Below are 16,125 nucleotides of genomic sequence, written 5' to 3' on the forward strand. Positions count from 1 at the left end.
AGAATGAATAGCTAGAAAGTACACTTATATAAAACAATTAGAGTTTGGACGGTCTAACATCAAATATCTAAAAAGGTAAAAGTGCATTGACCTTAAGTAGATGTTGTATCATGGTACCAGAGGTCATTACTCAACAATGAACACATTTAATCACAGAACAAGCTAAAGTTGTTGGTTCAGAGTACAACAAACACACATCCTGTTACCTGCTTTCTGTCCTCTTCTGGAGGTAGCGGAGTGTGCCACTTGGTCACGGGTGGGCTTTTAACAATGCTCATCCGAGATGCGTTGATATCATGTGATATAAGTGTGTAACTTGTTACCATGGCGTCCAAAGTATGTTGTTCCTCTAACACCTTCACAAAAACAGAAAAGTTTGGTTGAGAAACAACAACACAGATTCTGACACCTTAGCAAAGTGTAAAAGTAACACATAAAAATAAAATGTGATGCTTGAAACAGCTGCAGCGTGTGTGTGTTTATTTAAAAGTCCTTTAATGCACCGGTTCTCAACTGGGGGGTTGGGACCTGAAAGTGGGTCGCGGAGCCGTTATCAGTGGGTTGCGAATTTGTGTCCGGAAAAACAACTATGTTGAAAAGTCAGTCAAGTTTGTTTTGTTCCATCTCTGTGTTCTGTCAGATGTTTCGTTCCATCTGAGGTCTGAACTGCCATATTTGTCTTTAAAGAGGACATATTATCTCCCTTTTCCACCTTTTCAAACAGTCCCCTGTGGTCTAAATGAAACATCTGTGCTGTGCTTTGGTCAAAATTTAACATGAATCAAGCACCAGAGGAGGTTTGCGACCCAGTATAAACCAGCTCTCTCAGAACGCTCTGTTTTGGTGTGTATGTCTCTTTAAATACAATGCCACAGGTGGGCTGTGAACCCGGGCCGCCCGCTTGATACGACAGCCTCCATACATGGGGCGCGAGCACTAACCACTGCTCCACCAGCACCCCTCAAAATACTTTTCACACCACGTCTCATTCATCCATTCAAACCACATTCACACACTGGTGGCAGCGGCTGCTAAGTTAAGTGTCCATCAGTATTGTCACATTCACATTCACACACCAACATTCACATTCACACACCAACATTCTACCAAGTCTTTCTTTTGGGCAGAAAAGTTTCAATGTTTCAAACCATGGTCAGTGAATTTGTTCTTCATTTTTTTTATGTCATTGTTCGCTATTTTTAGTTTCAGTCAGTGCTCCTTCAAAATCGGCCTTTCTGTTCTTCTGGCCTTAGTAAGGTTGTGCTGCCGCCTGTATTGGCCAGGACACTCTTGAATAAGGGATTTTTAATTTTAACAAGGAATTCCTTATACTGGGATAAGCCAGTCGTCCCTGTCCCGTCTGCAGCTGGTCCTGCAGTAAGGCTGCTGACAGGATCCAGGAAGAGGGAACATATCAGTCCTGTCCTAGCGTCCCTTCATTGGCTCCCAATACGATTCAGAATCAATTTTAAGATTGCACTGTTTGTAAGAGCCACAAGATGAGAATTTAACTTAATTTAAGATATGATGCATAATTTATAATTTCATGTTATTTCATGTGCATACCAGGGAAACAATGTTAAAAGATTTAAAAACAAACTTATGTTGGTTAATATCTTTATGCTCCCTCCCTGATAAAACTTGCATATTGGACCTTTAATTTGGTGAGTCATGTGCGCAGTTGATTGATGCTTTGAGCTGCGGAAGGCACGGGAGCATTTAGTTTTTCTACCGTGTGACGAACTGTAATTTGAATTTTATTTTTCTTTATTAAACGTTTTGAACTGGATTACATCTCCTGTCATTCGTGTCAGACTGAAGTTACTGTGCCTACAGCTCAGGAAGTGACTTTTTTGACGTCCAGAAGGAACGCCACTACATTAGTAGAAAAACTGCTCGGAGATGGAGCCAGCTGGATGTTAGCTGTTAGTTAGTTATATCATCAGTTTGTGCTCATGAAAAAGCAAAGCTAGCTGGATTGATTGAACGTGCTGCAGCTTTACAGGCAAAACAGGAGCTTGAACTAGAAGAAGCACGTATTAAAGCCAAACTGGAAAGGCTGGCTTTGGAGTCAGCGATTACAGAAAAAAGAGCTGAAGTGAGAGTACTGAAAGACTGTGAGAAATCTGAAGATGACATGAATAGCTAGTGCTTACATTGACAAAGCATTGTCATAGCCACAGATCAAGTCTGAAGACGGAAAAGCACTAAGCACTTATGCTGTATTTTTGACTGGCTGTTGTAAAACAATGGAAGATGTGGACTTTCTGGAGGAAATGGATAACCCTACAAACATGAGGATAGAAGAATCCAGTAGTTGCCATACAAAATGAAAGAAAAGTGGCGCAATGCAGCATTTGATATTAAGGAAAGGAGAGGACACAGAGCAATATTTGCAGATCTTGTTGTCTTCATTGACCGTCAAGCAAAGATAGCTATGGATCCAATCTTTGGAGACCTCCAAGACAGTCGCACATCTGCAGTGGGGAAAAATCAAAGAAAAGGGAAAACCACTCAAAGGTGGAGTGAAAGGAAGCAGCTTTGCAACCAACGTATCAGTGGAGAGAAAAAGGCTGGATACAACAGCAAAGCAAGCTATCCCTGTTAAAGCAGCTAATGCCTTTGAAACACCTTGTCTTTTCTGTCAGAAGAATCACACATTGGAGTCTTGTTTCAAGTTTAAGGCACTGGTACACCAAGAGCGTGTTGAGTTCCTTGAGACAAAAGGGCTATGTTTTGGGTGTTTAACGCAAGGTCATCTAAGCAAGACCTGCAAGAAGAGAATGGTGTGCAGACAGTGCTCACTGAGACACCCCCACATCCTGCACAAGGAGAAAGAAGCAACCAAGACTACAACTGTGTTAACAAACGATGACAGCGCTATAACAGAAGAGGTTGCCGGTGCTCAAAAGTCTGTTGCACAAGAAGTAGTGGGCTGCACTGGGGCCGGAGAGTCAGAGTGTATGTTAGCTATTGTGCCAGTGAAAGTGAGAGCTGGTAAAGGTGGAAGGTACATCGAGACGTACGCCTTTATGGACCCCGGCAGTACAGCCACGTTCTGTACAGAGGCACTACGAAAGAAACTGAATGTGAAAGGGAAGCCTACTCAGATCTTCATAAGCACAATGGGCCAAAATAAACCTGGTGGACAGACGCTGTTAAGCAGTTACATGCTCTCACACTTGGCAGTGTGTGGATTGGAAGAAACAGAGTACATTCAATTGTCAAAGGTCTTTATACACAGCAATATCCCTGTCCAGAAAGAGAACATCCCCAGTCAATCACATCTCCAAAAGTGTCCATATCTGAACGACATAAGCTTTCCTTACATTGATGCTGAAGTGGGACTTCTCATTGGAGCCAACAACGCAAAGGCTATGGAACCGTGGCACGTAGTCAATAGTCAAAACAATGGGCCCTATGCTGTAAAGACTATCCTGGGCTGGATGGTGTGTGGACCTGTAAAGAATGACAGAATGACAAGTTCCACGGATGAGACAACTCACTACAGCATCAACCGGATCTCAGTGATGGAAATCGAACAACTACTGATCCAGCAGTACAACACAGACTTTCCAGAGCGTCATTATGATGACAAGGAAGAGATGTCTCAGGAGGACAAACAGTTCATGCTGTCAGTTCAAAAGACTACAAGATTTGTGGATTTGTGAGACTCGAGTTAACTGCAGCAGTTGTCGCAGTGAAGGTGGACAAGATGCTGCAGGTAGAAATGCAGCTCCCACTTCAGCAGTCTATATTCTGGACTGACAGTATGACTGTTCTCAGATACATCGACAGTGAGACTGCTCGCTTCAAAAATTTTGTGGCAAACAGGATTGCCCTCATACGAGAGGCCACCAAGTCAGAACAGTGGAGGTATGTCAGAACAACAGACAACCCTGTGGATCAGGCCACTAGAGGCATAAAAGTCGAGAGCTTGATGCAAGGTGAAACATGGATAAACGGACCACAGTTTCTATTGCAGCCAGCAAGTGAATGGCCACAAAGACCAAAAAATTCAACTCAAGACCTGCAATATGATTCAGAAATCAAGACCATCACAGCAGACAGAATCACAGCTAAAGAAAAGTCTGACCCCATGAATCAATTGCTTCAGTACTTCTCAAGTTGGGACAGACTGAAGAGAGCAGTTTCATGGATTTTGCAAGTCAAGGAAACGTTGATCCACCTGAAAGGCAAAAGAAAAGAGTTCCAATGCTTCGTCAGTCAGTCAGAAATAGACCCAGCGAGACAGAGGGTACTTGTACAACAGCACAAGTAGAAATCTGCTGCGCAGAAGAAAACACTTACCTTGAAACAGTTGAGGGCGGCAGAGAGAGAGATCATTCAAGCTTGACCCCAATTTGCAAGATGGCATATTGAGAGTTGGAGGACGGCTGGAAAAATCTGCCATGCCAAAGGATGCAAAACATCCAGCAATCCTTTCGAAACACTCCAGAGCTGCTACTCTTATCTTGCGTGATGTTCATGAAAAGGTTGGTCACTGCGGGCGCAACTACATGTTGTCGCAATTAAGACAAAGATATTGGATTCCTCAAGCAAACTCAGCCATCAGGAAGCTTGTATCGGACTGCACAATCTGCAGAAGACTACGAGGCCGAGCTGGTCAACAGAAAATGGCAAATCTGCCAGAAGATCGTCTCCTACCAGACAACCACCACCTTTCACCAATGTAGGTGTCGATTTCTTTGGACCCTTTGATGTTAAACGGGGCCGGGTAACTGTCAAAAAGTATGGGGTACTGTTTACTTGTCTTACCATCAGAGCAGTACACATAGAGGTAGCAGACAGTCTTGACACCAGTTCCTGCATCAACGCCTTGCGCCGTTTCATAAGCAGACGAGGACAGGTCACTGTCATGCACTCTGATAACAGCACAAATTTCGTCTGTGCAGAAAAGGTGTTGCGAGAAGCCATCGGAAACAATTGCATGTTGAAAAGGCTATGCAGAGGAAGAGAAGGTCCTTAGTAAGGGGGACTTGAGAGGTGGAAGAGAGTTGAAGAGTTGAGCAGTGGTATGTGTTGAATATGTTGATGTTAACCAATGTTGTGGTGTGAGAGGTGAGAGTTTGTGTAATGATTATGTTTTAGCGGAAGTTGACTGCAGCCGGGGTTTTGGGGTTGGTTTGAGAAAAAATAAAAGTGTATGAAAATGCAGTCACTTGTAAATTGTGTGTGTGTGTGTGTGTGTGTGTTTGTTTGTTTGTGTGTGTGTTGGGTGTGATTGGTGCACAGGCAGAGAGAGTTGATGGGTTGGATGTTGTGGGGGTAGTTATGAGTTGAGGTTGTTGATTATTGGGTTCCAGACAGATTCAAATTCGGCAGTTTGATTTCTGAGTGAGGCAGTTAGTTTTTCCATTGATATATATTCGGTGAGTAAGTTTTTCCAATGTGCAATGTTGATTTTTTTTCTCAACTTCCAGTTCATGAGGATAGTTTTCTTGGCGATGGTTAAGGCTATGAGAAGTATTTTGCTGGATGTGATATTTAAGTTGATGGTAGATATGTCTCCTAGTATTCAGAGTGTTGGTGAACATGTGGCAGCTCAAGAGTACAGAGAGGTGGTCAGTGATGTCATGCCAGAATTCTTTATTGGTGTACAGTCCCATGTGACCTGCAGGTATCCGTCTGTGGCGTTTTGTGTGCAGTGTGAGCATAATTTAGAATCAGTGAAGCCCATTTTAAACATCCTCTCACCCGTGTAGTGAACTCTGTGAATAATCTTGTATTGTATGAGTTGTAGGTTTGTATTGTTTGACATGGAGAATATGTTTCTGCAGATTTGGGTCCAGAAGTCGGCATTGGGGGCTATCTGGAGGTCAGTTTCCCGTTTTGTGAACGGTATGGATACTGTTTGGTCAGATTTCAGGATTATTTTGTAGATTTTAGATAATATTTTTTTCCTTGTTTTGATATTGATTATGTCTGTGGTTAGTGGTGGAAGTTCAAAGTTGGATGTGATAATATTGATTTTGCTTTTTATAGAGGAATGAATTTGATGATATTCTAAAAAGTGCTGTTCCCCAATGCCGAACTTCTGAATCAAATGAGGGAATGAGGCAAGAGTGTTGTTATGAAAAATGTGCTCGAGGTGTGTGATGCCTTTAGTGATCCATGCTGAGAGGTGGAGTGGTTTCTTGTTTATTGTAAAGTCCGGGTTGTTCCAGATGGGAGTTTGTTTGGTTTAAGAAATAGTGGCGTTAGTTATTTGGTGAAATTTCCACCAGGCTGTCAGAGTTGTTGCTATGGAAGGGATTTTAAAACGGGTGGCGTTTGATAGAGGGGCTAATGAAAGGAAGGTGTGAGATGTTGATTTCTATGCATAATGTTTTATAATAAATTGTCAGATTCAATGGGATTGGTCCATTTGTGAATGTATTGTAGTTGGTGGGTAATGAAGTAGTGGAAAAAGTTAGGTGCTTGTAGACTTCCTTGGGGTTTGGGGTTTTGTAGTGTTTCTAATTTAATTCTGGCTGTTTTGTTCTTCCAATAGAATTTTGAAGTGATGCAGTCAAGGGATTTGAACCAGGATTGTGGGGGCTTTGTTGGGATCATAGAGAAGAGGTAGTTAATTTTGGGTAATATGGTCATTTTTATTGTAGCAATTCTACCTATGAGTGATAGCGGTAGGGTCATCCAGCAGTGGAGTTCATCATCTATTGTTTTGAGAAGGGGGTTGAAGTTGAGACTAATTAACTCTGACAGCCTGGGGGAAATATTAATTCCTAAATAAGTGATGTTAGAGGTGCGCAGGGAGTTTGGTGATGTTTTCGCTGCCACATCCCAACTATTTGGACTGAGAGGGAGAATAGTTGATTTGGACCAGTTTATAGTGTAGTCTGAGATTTTTGAGAAAGTGTTTATGAGATTAATGGTTTCAGGTACGGATGATGATGATTTTTGTAGATAAAGGAGAATGTCGTCTGCATAAAGGCTGATTTTATGATGCATATTTTGTGTTTTGATTCCTGTGATGGTTTGTTTTTGGCGGCTGGCTGCAGCAAGTGGTTCAATAAAAATAGCGAATAGCGAAGGAGAGAGTGGGTATCCTTGTCTCGTGCCCCTGTGTAAAGTGAAACGGTTTGAAGTGATTCCATTGGTTGTGATTGTGGCCATAGGTGTTGTGTAAAGAACCCTCACCCAGTGAATAAAAAATTTTCCAAAACCACATTTTTAAAGTGGAGGCATATTAAAACAGTGTTCATGTTTGTGGGAAGTTTAGATGTTTGTTGGATTTCTGCTTTTAATCTGTTGAAAATGGGGGCTAGAATATTCCAGAAGGGAAGCCGTCAGGACCTGGAGCTTTGTTGTTTGGCATGAGTTTTAATGCATTATGGAATTCTGTTGTTGTGAATGGTTTATCAAGAGTAACTGCTTGGTCTTCCTCTAAATGTGGTTAATTAATATTTCAAGACATATTTTTATACGTTAGCATTTGAGTCCTCTGGCCCTGAATAGGCCTTTATTTCAGGTTCCAGTTGTCGCTTTCATCATTTTTTATTTTATTGTATTTTATGTTTCTTGTGGATTTTGTGACCTGTACATCCTTTTTTTAATGCTTTGTACAGCACTCTGTTTTTAAATGTGCTTTATAAATAAATGTGACTTGACTTTTTCCCGGGTAACCAAAAGTTACAAAAAGGCCTCCTTAAAATGCAAAGCTGACCAGTTGCCTTGTCAGACTACACAATCCTATGTACTATAGAGTAACCTTTCAGTCACTTAGGATATGTTTGGGTTCAGCATAAAATTGTACGCTTAAATACCCCAATATAAAGACCTACTTTATTACTGATTAGCTTCATGAATACAATCCAGCTGTATGATTGCCAAGGTGCCATTTTGTAAGTTAGTTCACAAAATCAATCCCTGTTTCTTTATTCTCCAGGCTTATAATGTCTGTTGTATTTCTGTGGTAAGGAAAGTGTGTGTAAATATATCATCTGCAAAGTGTATCTTTTCATAATTATATTATTCATATTGTTAGTTTTATGATAAAGCAACCAAATTTTAAGATTTATTGACAAAACAACTTTACAAAATGCAAGTATTTACTTAGAAAGCAGGCCCAACAATGCACAGTGTCCAACATAAAAGCATATTGTCAGCTTGATGTGTTGCTCCACACAAACACAACTGAAGACTGTTACCGGCTCAGAAGAAAAAGCACCAAGTACCAACAGAGCAAGAATTAGTGTGAACCCTCCAGGACCATGATGCTTATGACAGGTTTCTTCCATAATGATGGCAGTCAGTATAAGGGCTATAAGTGCATGTTATGTTGTCTTAAAGATTCAAGAACAAACTCACAAAACTCAAATATATTTACCATCAATGATAGTAAATCTTTGCTTTATTTATAATAAATAAGTCTCATCCTTCTGTCTCCTGGAGCTTTACCTTTACAATTTTAAACTTTACAGACGTCAAATCTTAACTCATGACAGCAGCACCGTCTTTACCTCTTCAACAACAATGTTCCCATTTAAAAAAAACACTTGAAGCCATTACATGCAGACATTAGCTGAAGAAAGTTTTCATTGAACATACTCATATTTGATATTTGACGCCAAGCTTTAGTTATTCAAACTAAAAAATAGACATATCAAATGAATTAGAATAAAGATAATAATAAATGAAATGCACAATCCAGCAATTTATATACAGTGTGTCTGAAAAAGTCAATGCATCCATTACAGTAACATTTTGTTAATCTAACACAGAGGCCTAATGTATTAGAAACTTATTTATTTATTGGCTCATACATATTTATCTAAAAGTAAAGGATAGTACCATTCATTTCGGTTAATGCAATTAATGTAAGCAAAGACCTGTATTGTATCATATTAGTGTAAAATAAACATTACACATTAATTAATTATATTTTACCAGCTGCCTTTTTCCACCTTTTTTAAAAATCTAAATAACAGAGTTAACAGACAGCAAAGTGTCAGGTGGCCCAAAAGGTGAATGAGAAAACACATAGTTTGATCATATTCATTTCATTATAAGAATAACCTTTTTTTAAAGGGGGGGGCTTTGCAATGAAATAGGTTCGTCCGTATTCAAGCTCTAACCAAAGTCTCTTATCTTTGAAGGCAGGATCTTATGTCTGATAAAACGTTTCAGTATGTGAACTCTCACTATTTGAGTACCGAGTCCATACAGCACGGGGTTGGCAACTGATGGGATGATGATAAAATACAAAGAGAGGAAGATCCTTGCACCTACAGCCACATGGTTCATGTTGAATCGAGATTGGATGACTTCGAATAATAATCCTATGGTGTAGTTTAGCAAAGAGAATAAATGAGGGATGCATGTTTTAAGAGCACTGCCCCGAGATTCTCGCAGCAGTTTCCCACACACTCTTGCAATTTGCATGTAAGAGAAAACAATCATCACTAGCTGAGGGACAATCAAAAACACAGTCAGTACGAGTCCCACTATACTTATGTATGGCACACTTGAACACGAGTTTTTGACCACTTCCATGTTCACACAGTATAATTTCGGCACCACTTTTCCGCAGAAGCTCAGGTTTAAGGTCAGAGCGTAGAAACATGCAAACAGAATCAGCGGGTAAAGACTAGCTAATGCCACAAGCTTGCTTATCTTTGAATAAGACATGATGCTGTGGTAATGTAGAGGGTAACAGATGGCAACGTACCGGTCATATCCCATCACAGCTAATATAAAGAACTCAGCACATCCATATGTTTGCAGAAAGTAGACCTGAGCCAAACACCACTTCACGCTAGTCTCATGTGTGTCAGACATGAGCAGAGCCATGACTGCAGGTAACAGCGCGGTGGTGCCGTACATTTCATTGACAGATAACATACATGTGAACACATTCATGGGTTGGTGCAGCTCTTTGTTCTGATGTATGACGGTGATGAGCAGCGTATTCAGAGTGAGAATGATAAGATACAGCAAGAGGAATACAGTGAACAGCCCATGTTTGTTGTTTTCCATGACAGCATAGGCAGTCATCGTGAATGTCAGCACGGTTCTGTTGTCCATATTTCACTTCATCTCTGTAAAAGAAAAGCATACATTTTATAATACAGGCTGGTGAAGCACTTTATGATTGGTACTGAAGCTACTCAAAGCTATTTCAATGATATCAAGTCAACAACAAAGGAATTAAAAGACAGATAACAAAGCGAGAACAAGAAGACAGATGGATAGAGAGCCATTAAAATCATAAAGCAGGGTTAAAATATTATACAGTGTGTAAGATTATGTCTAGAAAGGTCTTGAATTGTTAAAATATGATGAGATTAAGATTGGAAGAATAAATAGCTAGAAAGTACACTTATATAAAACAATTAGAGTTTGGACGGTCTAACATCAAATATCTAAAAAGGTAAAAGTGCATTGACCTTAAGTAGATGTTGTATCATGGTACCAGAGGTCATTACTCAACAATGAACACATTTAATCACAGAACAAGCTAAAGTTGTTGGTTCAGAGTACAACAAACACACATCCTGTTACCTGCTTTCTGTCCTCTTCTGGAGGTAGCAGAGTGTGCCACTTGGTCACGGGTGGGCTTTTAACAATGCTCATCCGAGATGCATTGATATCATGTGATATAAGTGTGTAACTTGTTACCATGGCGTCCAAAGTATGTTGTTCCTCCAACACCTTCACAAAAGCAGAAAAGTTTGGTTGAGAAACAACAACACAGATTCTGACACCTTAGCTAAGTGTAAAAGTAACACATAAAAATAAAATGTGATGCTTGAAACAGCTGCAGCGTGTGTGTGTTTATTTAAAAGTCCTTTAATGCAGCGGGTCTCAACTGGGGGGTTGGGACCTGAAAGTGGGTCGCGGAGCCGTTATCAGTGGGTTGCGAATTTGTGCCCGGAAAAACAATGTTGAAAAGTCAGTGAAGTTTGTTTTGTTCCATCTGAGATGAGATGAGATGAGATGAGATTCAACTTTATTGTCATTACACATATACAAGTATAGAGTAACGAAATGAGGTTTGGCATCTCACCAGAAGTGCAAATAAGCAGAAAGTGCAATAGTCTGTGCTATGTACAGTAATTGAGTGCAAGAGTCTGTGCTATGTACAGTAATTCTGTGCTATGTACAGTAATTGCAAAATTTACAGATGTAGCCAAAAAAAGTGAATTATTAGGTAAATCTGGACGGCTGGATTAATGGGATGCAATAAATATAAATAAATGCTATAAATAAGTAATGCTACAAAATAAGTGTGTTTTTAGGATTATAATATACAGATTAAGATGCAGTGAGCATGCTATACTAATAATATACAGATTAAGATGCAGTGAGCATGTTATACAAGTTTACAGATAATTTAAAGAATATGAACATACTATAATACAATAATAATACAGATGGATGAGAGATGTGTGTGTGTGACCAGGAGGAGTGGTCGGGGGATGATGGGTGTGAGGTGATATGCAGGGGAAAGGGGGGTTAGCAGGGTGCGGAGAGAGAGAGGGAGAGAGAGAGAGAGACAGAGTTCAGAGTTCGGGGGGTAGAGTTCAGTAGAGAAACAGCTCTGGGGAAAAAGCTGTTCCTCAGTCTGCTGGTTCTGGTCCGGAAGCTTCTGAAGCGCCTGCCGGAGGGCAGGAGGGTAAACAGTCTGTGGGCAGGGTGGGAGGAGTCTTTAAGGATGCCATGAGCTCGCCGCAGACAGCGTTTTCTTTGGACATCCTCAATGGCAGGAAGTGGACACCTTGTGATGCGCTGGGCGGTTTTTACCACCTGCTGTAGCGCCTTACGGTCTGCGACAGAGCAGTTTCCGTACCAGACTGAGACACTGCTGGTCAGGATGCTCTCGATCACACAGCGGTAGAAGTTCATCAGTACAGCTGAAGACAGGTGGTGTCTCTTCAGTGTCCTCAGGAAAAAGAGGCGTTGATGAGCCTTCTTAACCAGACTGGAGGTGTTAGTGGACCAGGAGAGGTCCTCTGTGATGTGAGTCCCCAGGAACTTGAAGCTGGAGACACGTTCAACAGCCATCCCGTTGATGTGAATGGGGTTGTGCGTGCTTCCTCTTTCTCTCCTGAAGTCCACGATGATCTCCTTCGTCTTGCTGGTGTTGAGGAGCAGGTTGTTGTCAGCACACCAGGCGGCCAGATGCTGTACCTCCTCCCTGTAGGCCGTGTCATCGTTGTTGCTGATGAGGCCAATCACCGCTGTATCGTCCGCAAACTTGATGATGGTGTTGGATCCATGTACAGGTCTGCAGTCGTGGGTGAAGAGGGAGTAGAGGAATGGGCTCAGCACACAGCCCTGTGGTACGCCTGTGTTAAGTGTGATGGTGGTGGAGCAGGTGTGTCCTGACCTAACATACTGGGGTCTGTTGGTCAGAAAGTCCATTATCCAGTGACGGAGGGAGGAGTTGAAGCCCAGGTCTCCGAGTTTAGTGTTCAACTTGGAGGGGATGACAGAGTTGAATGCTGAGCTAAAATCAACAAACAGCATTCGTGCGTATGTGTTGTTATTGTCCAGATGAGTGAGCACAGAGTGCAGCGCAGTGGAGACTGCATCCTCTGTACTCCTATTGCTGCGGTAGGCAAACTGGAATGGGTCCAGTGTGGGTGGGAGGCAGTTTTTCAGGTGTGCTAGGACCAGTCGCTCAAAGCACTTCATTATGATGGGTGTGAGTGCCACAGGGCGGTAGTCGTTCAGGCCTGTCGGGCTGGAGTGTTTCGGCACTGGGACAATGGAGGTGGCTTTGAGGCATGCTGGCACAGCTGCTTGGGCGAGGGACAGGTTGAAGATGTCCGTAAAAACCCCAGTGAGCTGCTCCGCACATGCCCTAAGCACGCGCCCGGGGGTGCCGTCTGGATCAGCAGCCTTTCGAGCGTTGATCCGGCTCAGTGCAGCGTGGACATCTGTGGAGGTGAGTGAGAGGGGCTGGTTGTCTGCAGGAGGTCTGGTCGTGGTCTGTGTCTCTCTGTTGTCTCTATCGAAACGAGCATAAAAGTGATTTACCTCGTTCAGGAAGGAGACATCTGTGGTTATCGGGGTGGAGTTTCTGGGTTTATAGTCACTGATGGCCTGGATGCCCTGCCACATGCGTCTGGGGTCGGAGTTGGAGAAGTGTTCCTCTACCTTCAGCTTGTAGCAGTGCTTGGCCTTGATGATGCCCCTCCTCAGGTTTGCCCTGGATACGCTGTAGGCCATTGCATCATCTGATCTGAAGGCGGTGTTGCGGGCCTTCAGCAGGAGACGCACCTCCTTGTTCATCCATGGCTTCTGATTTGGGTACGTGGTGATCTGCTTCCATGTTGTAACACTGTCGATGGTGGTATTGATATAATCCAGCACAGAAGAAGTGTAGGTGTCAATGTCTGTGTGAGAGCCCAAGGTAGCCTGCGAAGCAAACATACTCCAGTCTGTGTGATGGAACTTGTCCTGAAGTACAGAGTCTGTCCCCGCTGGCCACACTTTAATCGTTGTCACTGATGGCTTCACACGTTGGATGAGTGGGGAGTACTTGGGGATGAGGAACAAAGAAAGGTGGTCTGACTGTCCCAGGTGGGGGAGGGGGGTCGTGGTGTAGGCCCCTGCGATGTTTGTGTAAACATGGTCCAAAGTTTTGTTTCCTCTTGTATTGCAGGAAACATGCTGGTGAAATTTAGGGAGCACTGTCTTTAAGTTTGAGTGATTAAAATCACCTGCAACTATAAATGCAGCCTCCGGGTGAGCAGTCTGTTGTTTACTGATAGCGGTGTAAAGTTCCTTCATAGCAGCTTTAGCATCGGCATCAGGGGGGATGTAGGCTGCAGTTACAATAGTGGAGCTGAGCTCCCTTGGCTGATAGAAAGGTCTACATTTAACCATGAGAAACTCTATGTTAGCTGAGCAGTGTCTCCCAATAATGACAGAGTCTGTACACCAAGCTTTGTTAATATAAATGCACAGCCCTCCTCCTCTGGTCTTACCGGAGTCCTCTGCTGTTCTGTCTGCTCGGTGTGTGTGGCGACCGGCTAGCTTGATAGCATCGTCCGGTACTCCGTTGTTTAGCCATGTTTCCGTGAATATCATGACATTACAGTCCATAATTCTCTTGCTGTGGATGATGCGAAGTCGTAACTCGTCCATTTTGTTCACCAAAGACCGCACATTAGCGAGGAAAATGCTGGGTAACGGGAGACGGTGCGGTGTTAGCTTTAGCTTAGCCCTTATACCTCCGCGCTTCCCCCGCCTTTGTTTACGGTCTCGACGCCGCCTGCGAGCACTTCCGCCCGGCCGGGTAGAGTGCGTAGCCTCGGGTGTTTTGGCAATCTCAGGGATGAGTCGAAGATTGTTGATTAAATCATCAGGGAGGTGTATTCCGATATCCAAAAGTTCCTGTCGGGTGTAGGATGTTAAGGCGAGGCTGTTCCGTGCGAACAGACCCGAAATTAACAATAAAATTACAGCAAAATTGCAAATCTGAGAGAGACGCTGGGCCTCGCGATGTGCTCGCGCCGCCATCTCTGTGTTCTGTCAGATGTTTCGTTCCATCTGAAGTCTGAACTGCCATATTTGTCTTTAAAGAGGACATATTATCTCCCTTTTCCACCTTTTCAAACAGTCCCCTGTGGTCTAAATGAAACATCTGTGCTGTGCTTTGGTCAAAATTTAACATGAATCAAGCACCAGAGGAGGTTTGCGACCCAGTATAAACCAGCTCTCTCAGAACGCTCCATTTTGGTGTGTATGTCTCTTACATGGGGCTGTGAACCCGGGCCGCCCGCTTGAGACGACAGCCTCCATACATCAACAAGTAAGCGCTTGCCAGCAGAGAGACTTGAGAAGAAGGTGTTAGAATCATTGTTGGTTAGAAAGGTATCGATGTGCAGCCCCTGAGCTTGTGCCTCTTCATACAACCCCCCATCAGTGATGGCCCCTGCTGCCTCAGTGGGTCCATCCTGGCCGTCAGTTCCACCACTCAGGAAGACTGGACCATTAGGTGGGATCCCCAGCACTAACCACTGCGCCACTAGCGCCCCTCAAAATACTTTTCACACCACGTCTCATTCATCCATTCAAACCACATTCACACACTGGTGGCAGCGGCTGCTAAGTTAAGTGTCCATCAATATTGTCACATTCACATTCACACACCGCAGATGCGACAGCAGGAAAAACTTGGGCTTCAGTGTCCAGCCCAAGGAATCTTCATGTTACTGCAAGAGCCAGGGATTTAACCCCTGACCTTCTGGTCTGGAATAGTTAGTCTACTAAGTCTGTCTTTTGGGCAGAAAAGTTTCAATGTTTCAAACGACAGTTCTTCCCCACGAAATACATGGACAATGGGAAGAATAATCCAAACCTTGCCTGACTCCAGTGGAATGGTACGCCAAGTAAAGCTGCAGACCAAAACCAACGTCCTGGAGAGACCTATAAATAAACTGTGTCTGCTACAAGAACTTAGACTTAGACTTAGACTTAGACTTTCTTTATTGTCATTCAAACTTGTATTTTACAGTGCAGATAAGAACAAAATTTCGTTGCATTTGGCTCGTTGTAGTGCAGGATAAAAACAGCAGCATGTACTTACATATAAAAATTAAAAATAAGGTGCAGATATAAATAGATATAAAAAGAAAAACTATGAGTAAAAATACTATACAGATAAATATATTGCACGTTATATTGTGTTTTACAGTCCAGTGAGGTAGTCCTGTGTGGGGGTTTGAGGGGGAATGGAGGGATTATTTTTTCCTGTTCAAAAGTCTTATGGCCTGTGGGAAGAAGCTGTTACAGAACCTGGAAGTTCTGCTTCGGAGGCTGCGGAACCTCTTTCCAGAGTCCAGCAGCGAAAACAGTCCTTGGTGGGGGTGGGAGGTGTCTGCTGATTTTCTGAGCCCTGGTCAGACAGCGGATCTTTGCGATCTCCTGGATGGGAGGAAGTGGAGTCTTAATGATCTTTTCTGCCGTCCTCACCACTCTCTGCAGGGACTTCCAGTCGGAGGCACTGCAGGCTCCGGACCAGACAGAGATGCAGTTTGTTATGATGCTCTCTATAGTGCCTCTGTAAAAGTTGGTGAGAATAGGAGGAGGGAGGTGTGCTCTCTTCATCCGACGCAGAAAGTGCATGCGCTGCTGCGCTTTTTTCACAAG

The 16,125-nt window shown here is 43.0% G+C and overlaps 1 protein-coding gene across 1 annotated transcript; it reads right to left on the reverse strand.

The window, feature by feature from the left end:
* Nucleotides 1-9,093: 9,093 nt before the first annotated feature.
* Nucleotides 9,094-10,058, reverse strand: LOC109997061 (olfactory receptor 52K1-like). The gene has a single exon (XM_020651426.2). It carries the CDS (start codon nt 10,045-10,047, stop codon nt 9,094-9,096), a length of 954 nt encoding a protein of 317 aa, XP_020507082.2. The 5' UTR covers nt 10,048-10,058.
* Nucleotides 10,059-16,125: the final 6,067 nt, after the last annotated feature.

Source organism: Labrus bergylta, chromosome 14 (genome assembly GCF_963930695.1).
Source record: "Labrus bergylta chromosome 14, fLabBer1.1, whole genome shotgun sequence".
In the NCBI taxonomy this organism is placed as follows: Eukaryota; Metazoa; Chordata; class Actinopteri; order Labriformes; family Labridae; genus Labrus; species Labrus bergylta.